General features: G+C 56.3%; 2 protein-coding genes and 1 long non-coding RNA gene across 3 annotated transcripts; 2 read left to right on the top strand and 1 right to left on the bottom strand.

The window, feature by feature from the left end:
- Window positions 1-606: 606 nt before the first annotated feature.
- CCDC81 (coiled-coil domain containing 81) lies at window positions 607-1,983 on the top strand. Its single transcript, XM_052813047.1, has 5 exons — window positions 607-623; window positions 695-815; window positions 920-1,066; window positions 1,436-1,543; window positions 1,954-1,983. Exons 1-5 carry the CDS (start codon window positions 607-609, stop codon window positions 1,981-1,983), a joined length of 423 nt encoding a protein of 140 aa, XP_052669007.1.
- Window positions 1,984-10,104: 8,121 nt separating this feature from the next.
- On the top strand, window positions 10,105-10,926 carry LOC128153516 (uncharacterized). The gene is made up of 2 exons (XR_008238989.1): window positions 10,105-10,248; window positions 10,334-10,926. It is a non-coding gene; the product is annotated as an uncharacterized LOC128153516 (long non-coding RNA).
- Window positions 10,927-12,995: 2,069 nt separating this feature from the next.
- FAM181B (family with sequence similarity 181 member B) lies at window positions 12,996-14,339 on the bottom strand. Its single transcript, XM_052812936.1, has one exon. It carries the CDS (start codon window positions 14,249-14,251, stop codon window positions 13,106-13,108), a length of 1,146 nt encoding a protein of 381 aa, XP_052668896.1. The 5' UTR covers window positions 14,252-14,339; the 3' UTR covers window positions 12,996-13,105.
- Between the last annotated feature and the right edge of the window lie 2,450 nt (window positions 14,340-16,789).

Below are 16,789 nucleotides of genomic sequence, written 5' to 3'. Positions count from 1 at the left end.
GGGCTGCTCTGAAGAGCCTTTTTGTCACCTTCTTACAGGGCCTCTCACTGAGAAGCGCCAGCTGCTCTCGCGCGAACGTCTCTCTCCGGCCAGACTGCCTCGGGTGACGGTCGAAGGAGACCTGGGCGAGGCTGCCGGGGCAAAAGAGCCTTCCCTCCGGTGAGGCTGGTGGGGAGGTGGAGGAGGCAACCCCAGGGCTCTGGTCCTTGAGGCAGCGAGAGCCTGCCTTTGGTCAGAGGGTCTTGGTGAACTCCAAACCCATTGCAACACGCGTCCTGGCAAACTGCCCTCTCCTTGCGGGGCAGTGAGCAGAAAGCAGGTTTTAGCAGGGGTTGCTCTCCTGCCCCTGCTGCCAGCGTGCAGCCCTGTTGGGACCTGCCTGCAGACGCTCACAGCAGAAGGCTACGGCTGACTTTCCTCATTCTCCGTAGCTGCAAGGGAGCCTCTTCTTTTGGTCAGAGGAGGGCAGGGCTCAGGGACTGGCAAGGGAGAGGGTTCCTCTGGACGGGGTCTGCGCGTGGGCACCTCAGCTCTGCTTCTGGGGGCTGCTGCCGCAGCTCGGGTCACAGCTTCTCCTTGGGACAGAGCAGAGACGAGGGACGGTCCATGCGGAGAGCTGCCGTGTGCTGCCCGCGCGGCAGCGGGCTGGCGAGCACAAGCCATAGCCGAAACTCCCCCTCTTGCGTGCTTGCAGACTGCCAGCAGTGCGCGAGGAGAGCTCTTCAAGGAAGGGAGACAGGAAGAGCAAGCGGTCTGCTACGGCCCGGCCCCAAACTCAACACCCTGTCTGTGAGGGTCACCGGAGAGCAGGACAGGTACCCCCTGCGGGCAGCATGCCTGCGTCATTCGATGCGTGCTGATTCTGGACATTTCCCTCATTGACGTCGCTCTCGCCGTTGCCTGCTTTTACTCCCGGCAGGAAGTCTGCTACCTGTGTATGCAGCGGGATGAAAGGAGTCTCCGGGCATCGCTGGCTGAGGAGCGGCTCCAGAAAGAAAGGGAGGAGGAGCGCATGTGGGCAGAGTACCAGGCTCGCAGGGAGAGGAATGAGGCAGAGAGGGCCCAGGTATGTTTAAAGCACTCCAAAACCTAACCTTTCTCTGCCCACGGGGGGCCGTTGCAGACACTTTTTCCTTCTGTGCTTGACTGGGAAGCTTCCCTCCGGGAGAAGGACCGGCACTTTCTGAGCCTCTCTTTCCTCCCTTGAGGATGAGGAGTCCTTCCAAGGCCACCGCAGGGAAAGCCTTCTTCCCCTGGGCTTCAAGGCGAAGGGCTGAAGCCTCTCCTGCTGAATTCCTTGGAGACAGAAGGCTGCAGGGGAAACTGTCCTGAGCTTGGGCAAACCCCGCTGGGAGGCCTGCCGTGCCGTCGAGTGACAGCTCCTGGCTTTGCACCTCCACCTAAAACACGTCCTGTGGATTTGCTTGCCCCGTAGCTGAAAACGCAGGCTGACAAGCACAAGCTGCTGGAAGACGGCGCATCCTCCCTGCGGCTCGTGGAGCTGGCGAGGAAGGGGAAGGCTGGCGAGAACACAGCAAGTTCGGTAGGCGCTTTTTCTGGGAGGGAAGACCATGCCCACCCTGGGAGCTTCCTTGCCAGAGCCGGGGCATTGTTTTCCCAAAGGCCACGGGCGAGGCAGAGCAGCGGCAGGAATGGGCTCTCCTGCTCCCCGGGAGCCGTGGTGTGAAATGCCGTGAAACACACCCTCCTGGGGTGCTTGCTCGTGGAAGGGCAGCGAGCAGGGCGGTGGGCAGGGATGGTGGGTTACAAGCTGCAGGCAGCACGGCGTTTGCACTGGGAGCTCCTGCCGTGCCCAGCACAGTCCCCTCCCTGCCTTGTGCTGCCTGCAGGGAGCCAAGTGCGAGGTGCAGGGGCCACGGGGGGAGCGGGCCGGGCCCTGGCCCCGCTCTGGGGTGGCACTGACGGCTGTGCTGAGCACACGGCTGTGCTCAGGACCTGCAGCTACACCAGCGGCGTCCCTGACTGGGGACGGTGCTCTAGCCTGGCTTCAGAACGCCGGGTGGGTGGCCAGGGGGCTGGATGACGGGCGAGGTCTTTGCATCGCCGCCTCCCGTGGTGCTGCAGGTTGGAGTGGGCTCGGGCCGGGGTCCCATCTTCGTCTCACGCCAATGCAGGTGCCGCTGACGCCCAGAGGACGGCTCTCTGTAGGGGGTGGCGGGCCTGGCGCTCAGGTGGCACCGGTGGAGCGGAAGCAGCAGCGTCTTCTCATCCCTCGCCCCCCGGAGAAGGCGGCAGAGGCAGCTGCTCTGGACGAGTCACTGAGCAAGTAAGCGAGTGCCAGCTCCCCCAAAGGCCCGTGCGAGCGAAGCGGCAGCGGGCCGCCTGAGGGACCCGGGCTGCAGGCTGCCTGCCCGTGGTTCCATCCGTCCCCTGGCTGCTGCTGGCAGGGAATGACGGGGAAGAGGCCCCGACTCCCGCTGTCCCCCTGCAGCCCAGCGGCCGGCCGCGGGCTCAGGCTCCCCCGGAGACCAAGGGGAAGGGGGCTGGGGGCAGGCAGAGGCGGGCAGCTCGACAGCCCAAGCGAGAGTGTCGTCCTCTGCTGCTGCAGCTGCCGTCCCGTGCGGGGCATCCGGGTGCGGAGGCTGCTGGAGAAGAGAAGGGAGGCCCCGTAGGAAGACGGGCGCAAGAGCAGAGCTGTGGAAGTCCCGAGGGAGGCTGCAGAGGAGCGAAACCCCACTGCCTAGTGAACAATAAAGAGGGTCGCTTCCAGCGGGAGGGTCTTCCAATGTATTTGTCGGCGGGAGCTGGGAAAGGAAGGTGGGTTAGCAATCCTCCAGGGCATCCCACAGGTTGTTGTGTGGCACGAAGGCAACGTGCAAAGTCTCACAGCTTAAACGGTTGCCTGAATGGCCTCTCCTTTCTGCAACGAAGCCCAGGCAGACCCTCCATCTGCCCCAAGCAGCTTTTTGTCCGGGCTCACCAGGCTCTCTTCTCCCTAAGCTGCTCGCTGCCCCTCCTCTGTAGCCTGGCATTGCTCCCCCGTTGGTTCTCTGGGCCAAGGCCAGAGAGGTCGTTGATTTTTTTGCCCTCGTACAGCTCACCCTCCCCATCACGGCCAAGGATACTGGCATCCCGCTGGTGCCTTCTTTGGAGGGGGGCAGGGACAATCGCTCTGGGCTAGGGGAGGCCTCCCCAGGGCTCTGTGACACGGGGACACCACCAGAGAGAGCCTCTGGCTGTGGGCAGCGCTTCCTCGGCTGCGCCCAGCAGAAAATGCAAGGGCGGCACGTAGTGTGCGCAAGCAGCATCCACGGCTGGGCTCGGGAGGATCCGGGCCGCTAGCTTGGGTACGCTGGGGTTCCTACCACCCCTTGTCCCCTGAGAGCAGCTTGGAAAACAGGATAGCTGGTGTGTTTGCTGGCTATGGCTCGTGTGAGGGAAGAAAAAGCGTTCAGAGCGTGATCCAACCCACGGGTCACCAGGGAGCGTCACAGGCAGTCAGCCCAAGGGTTCAGGTGAGCATCGCTTGGTAAGTCCATGGTAAGGATCAGTCCAGAAGTCAGGGTCATTGCCTCTCTCTCTCGTGATTTAATGGAGCCTGCCCGTCTTGCAGGACAGTAGCAGCGTCCAGGGCCGAGCTCACGAGGCGGGGAGAGCTCCACGTGCTCTCGGGATCACGCAGCGTGCGTTTGAGGTCGTTCAACACCCTGGGCTGTCCCTGGAGGCCAGTGAGAACTGGCTCAGCCGTGCCTGAACCACACAGGGGCCCCTGCAGGGATGCAAGGCTGGGGCCTGACAGGGTCAAGAGAGACTCGAGATCCTCCTGCCACCAGCAGACGGCACCCGGCCTGTCTGCGCTGCGCGCTTGGGATTCCTCCTGGGACAGAGAAGGGCAGCACGGGCGGCTTCCCGAGCCAGCGCCCCGACAGAGGACCCTCGTCTGAGCGGGACGCACGAGGGCCGGGAAGGCACCCTGCACGGACCCGTGCCGTTACTGTGCGCGTTGCCCCGCTCTCGCACGCCCGCTTCCTTCCGTTCTCTTTTGCTAACGCTCTCGGGGACCGCTGCCTTCGGTCAGTCAGCCTTGCTGTAAGGTTCTTTCCGCTGCGACTGCCCGTTCGTCCCGACTCTGCAGGACACGGACCCTCTCTGACGAAACCCGGCGTCGCTACAAGAGCGGAGGACTGACCGAGGGCGGGGGGGTTCCCCTCAGCATTCCTGAGGCGGTTTTGCGTCCCCCGGGGAGCACGGCTTGCGGCCAAGGCTCCCTCCGTGTGCCCGGGTTCACGCTGGTGGGCAGGCTCCCGGTGGGACCCCGCTCAGGTGGGGGCCAGCACCCCCCGCCCCCGCCCCGGCCCAGGCCGCCCACCCCCTCCCGCCCCGGCCCCGCCGCTCCTTCTGGAACCTCCCCGGGGCTCTGAGAGCTGGCACCGGGTGGGCGGCAGCCTGCCGGCTTGGCAGCGCGTGATTGGCGGGCCGTCCCCGCCGGGGGCGCGTGATTGGCGGGCCGTCCCCCCTGGGAGCGAGCGATTGGCGGGCCGTCCCCGCCGGGGCGCGTGATTGGCGGGCCTCGCCGGCCCGGGGGCGGCGCTGGAGCTGGCTGGGGGAGAGGCGGAGGGAGCGGAGGGAAGGAGGGCCGGGGAGCTGGTGTGAGGGGCGAGGGCGGCGGCCGTGGGCTCGGTCCTGGCGAGCGCGGCAGCGAGCGCGGCAGCGAGCGCGTCCTCGGGGCCGGTTCGCAGCCGGGGTCGCGCCAGCCGCCTGGGGAAGGCGGGTGCCCTCGTGCCGGGGTCGGGGCGGTTCGGCTGACGCGGGGACCCTGGGGCGTGGACGGGCGCCGCCGTAGAGCGGGCTCGCTCCGGCCCCGGGACGAGAGCCGTCGTCGGGACGAGAGCCGTCGTCGTGCCGAAGGCCGCGGCGTCCCGCGGCTCCCGCCGCCTTCCGGGGAGCGGGCCTCAGCTGGAGGGGAGTCACTTTGCCTCCCGTCCGGGCACCGCGCGGACCCGCGGGGCAGGGCGAGCCCCGCAGGAGTTCAGCGGGCAGCTGAGCAGCCCCGTTGGGCTGGGACTCGCCCTGGAGGGCGGGACGCGGTGTTTAAGGGCGCTGGCGTCAGCCACCGTCCCGCTCGTCCCCACAAGCTGTCTCCTAACGCAGAAGAAACACCCTGGAGGTACGCTGCTGATCACAGGCGTGCCACCGGCCCCGCTGCTCTGACTCTCGGGACAAAAAGAAGAGCCCAGCTGCGGCAGAAGGAACCGATCCGCGCTGCCTGCAGCTTGCTCATTGCCCACTGCCAGCGTGGGCAGCCCAGCATTCAGCCTTCCAATGTATTTGTCGGCGGGAGCTGGGAAAGGAGCAAGTGCGGCAGGCGCCCCTTCGAGGGGAGACCGTGCCCGCCCCGGGGGCTTCCTTGCCAGGGCTGGGACGCCAACGCGTAGGATTCAAAGTGAACCACTTGAGGGCTGCCGAGGACTGACTTCTGCCCGTGGCTTCTACGTGGCTGAGAAGCGCCTGTTAGTGGTCCATCCCATTTTACCAGGGACTGAAGCAGTGGCAATGAATTTTTTTTTTTCTCTTGGCCAGTCTGGTACAAGAAAACTCTCCTGCGGAGGGACTCCTCACGGAAAGCAGAAATTGCTGTGTGGCTGCCCTACCAGGTGATACATTAGTTGTTAGTAAAAGGGATTAAATCAGTGTAGGAAAAACACAAGTTGAATATCGTGGCACTTCTAGCTGCTGTCTGTCTGCAGTCTGTTTTCTAATTTAAGCAAGAATATTCATAGCCAATCATTTTGGCTTTCTCTGTTTGCTCCCGCTTTTTCTTTCAGCAGCAGAACGAGTCCTCTGTTCCAAGTTGTTCTTTGTCTCTTCCTATGAAAAATGACGTGATTTGAAACCAGTGATAAAAATTGCGTAAATTCAAGAAAAAGGTATCAATACAGGTAATGATGTGACAATATTAATGCCTATTTCAAGCCCAGAAAGGATCATCATGGCATCCTAACATGATGCTAAGCCTAGCGTTTGACTGATACCTAAATTACCTCTTAGCCAGGAAAAACCCTTCGCTTCTCTTTACCTGGTCACTCACGTCCCCTCCTATTTAACAAAATTGCATCTTCTTTGTAATCCCAGCTGCTCTGGATTAGTCAGGTGGTGTTTGTCCCATAGTAGAACGTGTTCTTCCTTCCCCGGCAGGGCCCGTCTATCAACCAAGGCAGCGCATTGCTGGGAGCACTCTGCCGCAGGCTGCAGCACTGGCTGATCCCCAGCATCTAGGAGCCAGCGTGTGGCTCTCACAACCAAAGGGTCTCTGCACAATACAATAAAACCAAACTATCTCGAAGTCAGGGCCATGCTCCTCTAGCCCAACTTTTACTTCAGCCCTTGTGCCTGGCGTTTCTGTCAGCTGGCCCTAGGCCTGAAGGGTTATCTAATCCATAGAAAATGTTAATCACAGACTTTCGGATAAAATTTCGGCTACCTGGTCATCACATTTGTGCTTAGCACACCAGGCGTGTTCGTACAAGTAGCCACGCCGAATTAAACCTCTACCCTTTAAGTCATTTTCTGAGGCTTCTTCCTCACAAGCCTTGACTTCATGTGCAAATTGAAGACATTTGTTTTGTTAGCACTTCAAGGGTGTGCTGACCTTTCAGTCCTGAAAGGAAAATCTTGATAAAAATCACTAATTAATGACTGAGTTTGAATCATTTGTCCCAGATATGTAGATAAACAAAGAAGCTAAAGGTCTGGCTATTAAACAGGAAAGAAAGGTTTTTTTCTTCACAGAGCAAGCTTGGCTGTTCAAATACCTAAAATGGTGGTAATTGATTTATATTCAATTATTTGAGTGCACAGAAGCAATCATAGCTATTCTTTAAAGCCCAGTTCTCCTGTGAAGCATTACTGTGCAAAAAATGATTCCTTTTATTAGTTACCCGCTGATGACAAATGGGGGTAGAAGGATGGAATTTCCCTTTTATTTAGAATTCACGTCCAATTTTACCTATCATCTGATCTCTGCTGTCTGTATATCGAGAACAACAGGGCTGCTTGCTCCAGACCTAATGAATCTAGCTGACAAACCACTGACAGGGAAGAGGCTGCTGGAACTGGGAAGGGATTTGATCGCAGAATTGTAACACCGGCTGGTATTATTCGAACAAGAGATCCGTTGGAGTCCAGCTCAACTCACAGTCACCCTGGCTGTATTCATATAGTCAGCAGTCAGGACAATAAATCCTATTTTAACCTGTAACTCCTGCAGATTGGTTCGGAAAATCGCGGAGATTTCCAGAGATCTCACAAATTCACTGTGAACCTCATTTTTAACCACTGGGAGGAAAGAGCACCTTTCAGGATGCTCAGCCTCAATACCCAGAGAAGCACTCCAGCTAGCTCAGGAGCTGAACACATCAACAAGACATGGGAGGAGAAGGAAACAGGACGTATGTCATACTAAGGGAGCGTCCAGGATAGCTCTCAAGGCCACCCTGGAGCGTTGTCTCAGCCTGAACCTGCAGCAGAGACCGCAGTATGCTCGGCACAGGCTCGGGCTCTCCACCGTGAGCTTTGGATGACCGCCTGCAGAAAGGGCCACGTCTGCTTCGTGCCACTGAAACAGGTTGTGGGGATCAGTCCCTATAAACTCATTCTTTACTTTGTAGTGTAGAAGGGCCTGTACCACAGTCTGCAATTAAGAGAAGAGACAAAATCTGGGCCGCTGCCTCTCCTGTGCCACCATCCCTGGTCCAGCAGCCTGTCTCAGGCAGGATTCTTTACATTTGAAGAGTGTCTTGGCAGCATCAAATTAAAAGTCAGTGATGATTATGCCCAGCTTCTACTCAAGAAACAGAAAGCAGTATCTACCTCCAGCTACTAGTACAGTAATATTGTTGTCACCCAGTATCTCAGATTTAACTCAGTCCCAGCCTGCAGGCAGATTTGCTTAGCTGAGCTGTGGCTGAAATGGCTGAGCTGAACTCCAGCCGTTCCTGAGCTAATCGGTACAAGCCACAGTTCACTTCCAACCATCCTTGACGATGGACTTGGGCACTGATCACAGCCTGGAGTAATAGAGGCACAGATACAGTTCCCTTCAGTACACACAGCTAAGGGATAGCACCTATGGCAAAGAGGCAGGGTGGCAAATGGGGACAGTCACCTCTTCATCTGGCACAGCAGGATTTGCCAGAATTTCTTCAGCAGAGCCTGCAGAATGAATAACAATTAGCTGCTAAGACTGAGGCAGTCTAAAATGCCCACCAGGAGACACCCTAACACACAAAACGCGCACTAACAGGAGCACCAGAACCCGTTAATACAAAGCTTGACTCCGGTCCTCCATCCCTTATTACGGACCAATTCACATTTTCTTATATGCCCAACATTGCCGGGGACTACCTGGAGGGAGCACAGCGTAAAGCGTGCGGGTTTAGCTGTCTCTGGGAGGGTCACAGAGATTTCATAAATAAGACGTGATTCCCCCATCTCAGAGAAGGAGAGATGAAGGGTCATTTGAGAAATGCTGCTCATTCCTCAAAGCCTACACTGGCCAATTCAAGCAATTAAAAATATTTCCCATGGACAGCAATGCAGTGAGTTGAATCTGTGATCTCTGGACAACTGTGGGTCTGTGGACTACAACCAAAAAAACCCACAAAAAATAAGGTTTTGACAGCACATTTACAGTTGCTACGGAGGAGGTCCAAAAAGTATAAAAGACTAAAAACCTCCGGTCTAGTGAGGATGCCAGTGATGGAGGGGAGTCACCAAGGTTAATCAAGGTTACAGTGAGGTATTGAAACATACTATAAAACACAGAAAATAGAAGTTCTCCCCTCACCTTTCATAACATTCACTTTTCAGCAATCCTCTGCCAATCTTTATCCACACAGATTTTGGGAGAGGGCGTCACTATAATGCACTCTATTTTTACTCTTTTCTGTAGATGTGTTACAAAAACCACTGGATTTTAAACAAGTGGTTACCAATCTTAAAGATGAGAGATGAGTTTATTACAGAGCAGGTCTTCAGTTGACACAAAGCTATCCTAAAAGCATTCCCAACTCTCATTTCATATAGTCAGGTTTGTAGGCCTGAACTCTCACATTTCCATCGTAATTGCTTGCACATCACTACGGAATTGCTCCACCACCTTTTTCCTCCCGTTGCCAATAACTGCAGAATGACCTTCAGTTTTTGCACTGTTGCCAAAAGGAGTTTATTCAAAAAGCCAGAAAACAAAAAGAGTTTACAATAAACTTCTGTATCTTTCTTACTAACATTGTTTGAACAACTATGTAAGCTCATCGAAGGTGACTCATCGTCGACGGTCAGGCTGTATTAGAGCAATCCCAAGCTCAGGTCATGAAATAGTTAGTGAGCCTTTTTCAAAAGCCCATTCAAGAAAATAAAGGGATCTTTCTGCTTTCTTGAAGCGGCTTTGGAAAAGACCCAGACCGTTTAAGTCACAAAATACTGAGACGCAGTAATAACTATTCATGGTGAACCCTTTGTTGTTCATCAGTAAATCACCATTAAGGAAAGGTAAGATTCCCTCACTTAAAAAGAGAACGAGGGGTTCTTGTTATTTCCCTTTATCATCTTTGACTGCATATGAAAAATTATTCAGCTGTGTATGCTTTTCCACCAAAATCTCCAGTAAAATCAGATGGTATGTGTAAAATACACCAGCAACAAAACGGAATTTAGTATATCTGAGGAACTCAGTGCAGGGGCTTTGCAAAACAAAAGTTTGATAGTCTGACCTTGATCCAACCAAACGAGAACCCACTGCCATTCAAAGGGACACACTTCTTTTAAGACAGAAAAGCTAAAAACGATCAGCTTTAGTTAGGGACAGACTCCTCGTAAAAGTGCAGCAGATAAACCAAAATATCTTGCTCGATTACAAAAGGTTTTATTCTTACAGACGCTTAAGATGATGCTCTTCAGCGTTTCAGTGGAGAAAACAAGTTCCCAAGGGTGTTCCTGAGCAAGACTCTTGTGACATTTTCAGCGCCTGCACTATTCAAGCTGGGGGAAACAACCGCAACAAAAAGAGCCCACACATGCACAAAGCAGCTGAAAGCTGCAGCTCCGCTAGATGGCAAGCCCTGGTCTGGTAGCCGTGCCCTCGCCTCCTCCGCAGCAGGGAGAGGAGCTCCAGCGCTCCTCAGGAGTTGCACAGAAGTCCTTTGTCTGACCTCTGCTGTGGGGAAAGCTGCCGGGATCGACCCCGCCATTGTTAGCTCCTTTCCAGCCTCATCAGGCTTCCCATCCCAGGTACTTCTCAAATACATCCATCCTCTGGCAGAAATGCAGCGGTGCTTTGAAGAATACTAATTTTTTATTGATTTTTTTTTTTCAGTGTAATCTCCTATGAACTGAAAATCCCCCTTTAAGAAGCTATTGCAGAATAGAAGCTAAGCCGAAGCAACATCCGCAGCTGCTGTTCAGTCAGGCTGACTCCTGGAGCCCGTTCCCAACTTCTTGCAAGCCCACAAAGAACCCTCCCAACCTGGCAGCATCTGGAGCGGGCCGCCGCGCCAGTTTTACACCAGCCCGGCTCTGCTGACACCCACAGAGCCGCTTCTCCCACTGGTTTGAGACAAGATCTCGCCCAAGAAGGCTGACGATGCTCAGCTTCTGAGCACCACAGGGCACCAAGGCAGCAGAGCACCAAACGAGTGAAAACCACCGGCAGGTCAGATTTGTGGCACTTCACGGCTACTTGGAATCAAAAGGTGAGGCCTGTGGGCAACCAAACCATTCAGGTTTGCAACGTCTACATAGCATATCCCAGACTCTATCCCCGAAGACCTCTTTTAGACTTCTGAGCAAAACCTCACTGAAGTCTGTGAGACAGCTGACAGGATAGGCTGCAAGGTCTTCAGGATTAGATCCCCGGTTAATACACATTTGCATATTGAGCTTGTGAAATAAATAAATTGCTCAGTGAAATCCTAAGTGAAAAAGGCGTTTTCTTTCCTTAGCAGAGACCATTCCATTATCAGCTTCCCCTTCATCTGCTCGGCCTGCTGAACGCGCCGACCTCGGGCACACGGCTCAGGTGAGAAAGCTGGGCAATACGATAGATCAGCACAGCACCCTCGAGCTGAGATACTCCAAGCAGCTGCCAGTTCGTGCTACAAATTCACATGCTTGAAGCAGTTGCTAAACAAACAAAACCACCTCTCCAGCTGCAATAACCCTCCAGCTGGTCCTGCCTAGGTAATCTAAACCGTGGTTATACGCAAGCTCTGCTTGGACCTGGCAGAGCGCTGCTTGCGAATGCAAACTCGCGCTCTCTTCACCGGGAGGTTTGCCAAAGTGAAGGCGGTAGGACTGAGTTCACAGAGCAGGACATTGTCCCGTCATCAAAACCAGCAGCAGGGCAGGATTAACCCAATTTGTAGCTACCTTGGCTGGACCAGCCGCCCATTGTTCCTCATACACGCTCTCGTGAAGCTTAGTTAAATAAACTACTGCAAAATTATACTTGAAAAGAGCATTTCCTTAACAGCGTGCAGCTATTAGACGCTGGAGTGTTGTGGACATTCATCCACGGTGTTTCCTTTCCATACAGCTTTTGTGGAGACCTTGGGCAGCTTTCGGGGAGGAAAGAGGCAGCAGCGTTAAGTTACAGCTCTTGCTGTTTAAAAGTAAAATGAAGCCAATTTCCGAAACAAACTACCTGAAGGTTTATTTCCAAAAGATCTTGCTTCGCCTCTCCACGCATCCCAACATCTTGACCCCGAGTCTCTGAAAAGTTAAATCTGGGTTGATGAATGAAGAAAACTGTTTTACCTTTCACATTATCTTTTAAAAGACAGAAGGCACAAGGATTTGTCACCACGGTGGGTAAAACCTCAGGCTGATCCGTATGTGGATCCCGTTTCAAAAACAAACAATCCCCTTGGGGCTGGCGGGGAGCCAGACTGCGGGATTGCCTTTTAAGACTTGCATCTCAATAGGAAACCTCTGAGCATTTTGATTTGTTTTCATAACTGTAACAATTTTCATCCCATGGCTTTGTAGCGTATTATCATTCCCTTCTTTCTAGTAAGTTAAAGAAACAGCCGGTACAAATGAAGGCAAAACACACATGGGTCGCTGTGGATAAAATACGGCATTTCAAAAGATTCGGGAAAGACAAAAACCACTGCCCGTCTTAACTCCTGCCAAGAAACCATTACAGAGGGTGGAGGCGCGGTGAAAGCCCCTTGAACGCCGCGTTTCAACGGCAGTAACAACCACAGACCTTAGATCTATTGTGTAGCTTTATTTTTATAGGACCTATCATAGACTCTTTTACATAACTTAAATGATTATCAAATAATCTCCTGTACACAATGAGACCGAGCCGCGTTGCTTTCCGAGCTTTGACACATTCCTGGAAGGAATCCAACCGTCCGTAGGAATCACACCGCCGCAGCAGCTACAGTACATTTTCGTCCCGAACTTACGCCGTCAATTAACTTAACGTATCGCTGTAAATTGCTGTTTGCAAGATCCTGCAAGACATTGTTAAATTTCAGGACACTAAGTTTTGGTAGCAGCATTTTTAATTTTGCTTCACTTTTTAATTTTTTATGTTTTTTCCTCGCCTTTGTGTCCTCAGCTGAACATCCGCCAGCGCTCGCGATGCACGCCAACCTGGGAAAAATTTTAAACGCACCGCAAGAGTTGACCGAGTTTTACTTTCAGACCGAAACCGTGTCCGAGCGGTCCCGGCTGCCTTCGCCAAGCGCGGCCCCCGTTCCGACGCCGCGTAAGGACAGGTACGCCGAGGGCCTCTGCCTACAGCAAGGCACAGCCTGACCCCTAAGGAAAAGGGCTAAGGGAAGGTGGTCGCCGGCCGCTAGAAAAACACCTGAAGGAACCCAGTATTTCACATTTTATTTGCAGCGTCTCCCAAACCGCAGGAGGCGGCGACTCGCAGAGCACACGGGTGAATCCTGCGGGGGGGCCGTGGCCGTGGTTTCGGGACACGCACGCCCACCCGCACACCCAACCCCCCCCCCCCCGAGCGCCCGTCGGGTCCCCGCGGGTGGCCTCTCCCGGCCCCCCGCCGCCATTTCATCGTCCCGGGCGGAGCGCTGCGGGGCCGGGGCGGTTCGCCGAGCCCTCCGGCGCGGCCCTACAGGCCGGGGTAGGCCGGGCGGTGGTAGCCGGCGCTGTAGTCGTAGGCCACCTGCGGCGGGGGCAGCGGGCACTCGGGGAAGAAGGGGGCGAACCCCGGCGACAAGTGCCCGCCGGGCTCCTCGCCGCCGCCGCCGCCGGGGGCCGGCTCCCCGCCGCCGGGGTAGAGCGGGCGCAGCGCCTCGGCCGGCGCCTTCTTCGGGGGGCTGCAGGGCCCGGCCGGGCTCCAGGGCGGCTCGGGGTAGAGCAGCCCGCCCAGCAGCGGGTGGTGGTGGGCGGCGGGCAGAGGCAGCGGCGCTTCGTAGAGGCCGTGCTCCAGGCCCAGCTCGGCGGGCAGGCGGGCGGCGGCCCCGCCGCCGGGGAAGGCGTCCGGCGGGGCGGCGTGCTCGGGCAGCAGCGCGCCGTACTCGGGGCCCAGCAGCTCGAAGAACTCGGTCGCCTCCGCCCCGCCGCCGCCGCCGCCGCCCTTCTCCAGCTCCTTGGCCCCCGGCGGCGGCCCGCGGGCGGCGGCGGGCAGCGCCGGCTCCGTGAAGAAGGAGGGCGGCAGGTTGCGGTCCCGCAGCGGCACCTTCCGCGGGCCGCCCGCCGCCGCTCCCCCCCCGCCGCCGCCGCCGCCGCCGCCGCTCGCCGCCCCGCCGCCCGCCGCCTCTCCTCCGCCGCCGCCCGCCGGCCCCCGGCCCTGCTGCAGGGAGCCGAAGAGGGCCGCCAGGCTCTTGCTCTGGAGGCTGCTGGCCGCCTGCGAGGCCTCCCGGCGCGGCGGGGGCTTGGCGGGGCAGGCGGCGGGCGGGGAGGAGGAGGAGGAGGCGGCGGCGGCGGCGGCGGGCGGCGGCGGGGCGGGCGGCGGCGGCGGCGGGGGAGCGGCGATGATGCCGGTGCAGCGCTTGATCTGCTTCTGCAGGTACTTGCGATGGTTCACCTTCCGCTTGGACTTCACCGGCTTGTCCAGCGCCAGCTTGATGTTGCTGGAGGCCGAGTCGATGAAGCTCAGCAGGTCCCTGGTGGCTTCTTTAAAGTCCCCCGCCTCGCCCGCGCCGCCGCCCTCGTAGCCCTTCTCCAGGTCGGCATAGCCCAGGAGCCCGCCGCCGGCGGGGAAGCAGAAGGAGAGGAGGTGGTGGGGGCTGAGCAGCGCGGCTGGCACGGCCATGGCCGGCGGCCCCGGCGCCGCCGCCCCGAGCTCCGCAGGGCTGCGCGGGGCGGGCGGGCGGCGGCGGCGGCGGGGAAAAGGCGGCGGGCGGGGGCGGAGGAGGGCTCAGCGGCGGGGCTGGCCCCGGCCCTCCCCGCCTCCCCGCCGGGCCACCGGGGGCCGGGCCGGGCCGGCTGCGCCCACCCCACCCCCCCCCCCCCCCCGGCCGGGGGCACCGGCGGTGCCGCGGGGGCGGGACGGGCATCGCCCCCGGGGCGGCTGCACACGCACAGCCCCGGGACAGGCACACACAGAACCCCGGGACAGGCGCACACACACACACAGGGACGGGTACACACACACACAGGGACGGGTACACACACCCCGGGACAGGCACACACACACACAGGGACAGGTACACCGGGACGGGTACACACACCCCGGGACAGGTACACACACACACCCTGGGACAGGTACACACATACCGGGACAGGTATACAGCCTCCGGGACAGGTACACACACACCAGGACAGGTACACATACACCCCTGGGACAGGTACACACACACTGGGACAGGTACACAGACGCCGGGACAGGTACACAGCCTCCGGGACAGGTACACACAGCCCCTGGGACAGGTACACACACCCCCCCGGGACAGGTACACACACCGCCGGGACAGCTACACACACACCAGGACGGGTACACATACACCCCTGGGACAGGTACACACAGACCCCCGGGACAGGTCCACACACACCGGGACAGGTACACAGCCTCCGGGACAGGTACACACAGACACCCGGGACAGGTACACAGCATCCCCCAGACCCGACCAGTGTGATGCCCATCACTGGCGTGCGGCCACCCCCGGCGCTGTGCCCCCGCCCTTTTGTGTCAGTTGGCACAAAATGGGTTCCTCTGCCCGAGGTCAGACCCGCTGGTGCTGGATCGCTCGCACAGCTCTAGGTGCACGGGCACGGAGGCACGCTCTTGCTCTGACACCTGCCACGATGCGTGAGCCTAATTTAATTTGCAAAGGAGTTTTTTTCCAAGCTCATTGCTATGCACATTACCTGGCATATTGTATTTTCCTAGTCAGGTGTAGTCCTGAGAAAATCTAGCACTGTGATCCAGTAGAGATTTTAAATGACCGGGCTGCATTCAGTTAAAACTGGAGGTTTTTACTTGCGTGCCTTTAGTGAAGCAGCAGTATAAATCTCCCATACAGAAGGTAGAAAAATTAGTGAAGTGGCTACTGAAAGCACTGATAACAGCTCCTGAAGGAACTATCTTGTCTCTTCTGGGGGGAAAAGGTACTTGGTTGATTTTTCTTCAGAAAACTTTTGCACTGATGCAGAACAACCTCAACCCTTTGAGGTCCAGATTTATTTTCGGTGATTTTATACATCCAAATATGAATAAAGATGCATACCGGATTTTGACTGAAAAAGTGAGTTTTCTTGGTCTGCATCGACTCATTAGAAATGCAGTAGTTTTGTGTTGGAAGGAAAAAAATGGAAAGCGAAACTCTGCAGAAGGAAAGGGAAACAGGCTCCTAAGACTGTACTTCGTGGTAAAAAAAGGAAAAATCGGCCAAATTCACCTGACTTGTTTCAAACACTTGTTGAATGCAAAGCAAATATTGCAAGGAGAAAAGAGGGGAAAGCATGTATTTCATGCTCAAAATCCTCTACAAAACAAAAATGCTGATTTTCTTGGTCTCTCACCTGCATCTCAGCAGCTCCCAGCGGCAGGCAGAGCCTGGCGGTCCCAGGCACAGCCTTGGCTCTGGTGCCGGCACATCTGGACTGGGTCTCCTCGCAAAACCTGCTCAGCTGGAGCCTCCCAGACTCTCTTCTTTGGAGAGTTGCTCTGAGTGCAACTGTGTAATTGAAGCAAAAAAACCCGGTAGGCAGAGGGCTATGGGAAATCTATATACGTCTCCATATCAGAATGAGTAGGTCTACATAGAAGGTGGATTTAAACTACTTAGCTTGAATACAACCGACACGGATTAGCTACCCGAGCTTTTGCCCTCAGGTCCTGTCAAGCCCTGTCAAGCTTTGCAGTCTGCTCCAAGCTCCCTTATTGATGGGGAAATGTAAAGAACAACATATATATCCTGTCTGCTGCGCTAGATAGTTTTGCATCTACTCTGAGGCCACTTCAAGCTGCACATGGGTCTAGAAAATGGGGATCGCTATCTGTCGCTGGATGTGCAGCCGGTCCGGGACCATTTCTTATCTAAGCAACATGAAACGACTCTAACAGAGCAGCAAATAAGTTGTCCTCAAGTTAGTATCTGCTTCAGCATTACAGCGACAATATTTCATAGCCTGTCTAAAGGGGGTTGTTAATGAGTCTGGGTGGTATTATATGCAGAGTGGCTAAATATCCGGTGGCTTAGAGAAAAAAAAGCTGAAAGCCCTGGCTTCTCTTCTGTAAGGCTGAATTCATTCAATTAAACAGCTTTGAGAGCTCAGCTACGGTTTAGTGGGAGACTTTATTACCTCCTAAAAATTGGAGAGTATTAAAACAATTGTCAGGCATGCAAAG

Source organism: Harpia harpyja, chromosome 17, assembly GCF_026419915.1.
Source record: "Harpia harpyja isolate bHarHar1 chromosome 17, bHarHar1 primary haplotype, whole genome shotgun sequence".
Lineage (NCBI taxonomy): Eukaryota > Metazoa > Chordata > Aves > Accipitriformes > Accipitridae > Harpia > Harpia harpyja.
The sequence above is the reverse complement of the archived record's forward strand: the minus strand, read 5'-3'. Positions and strand labels throughout refer to the sequence as shown.

Coding starts and splice junctions, on each gene's coding strand:
- FAM181B (XM_052812936.1), bottom strand. CDS start 14,251: ATGGCCGTGCCAGCCGCGCTGCTCAGCCCCCACCACCTCCTCTCCTTC.
- CCDC81 (XM_052813047.1), top strand. Junction 816..919: donor GTCACCGGAGAGCAGGACAG/GTACCCCCTGCG, acceptor TACTCCCGGCAG/GAAGTCTGCTACCTGTGTAT. Junction 1,544..1,953: donor GCGAGAACACAGCAAGTTCG/GTAGGCGCTTTT, acceptor GGCTGTGCTCAG/GACCTGCAGCTACACCAGCG.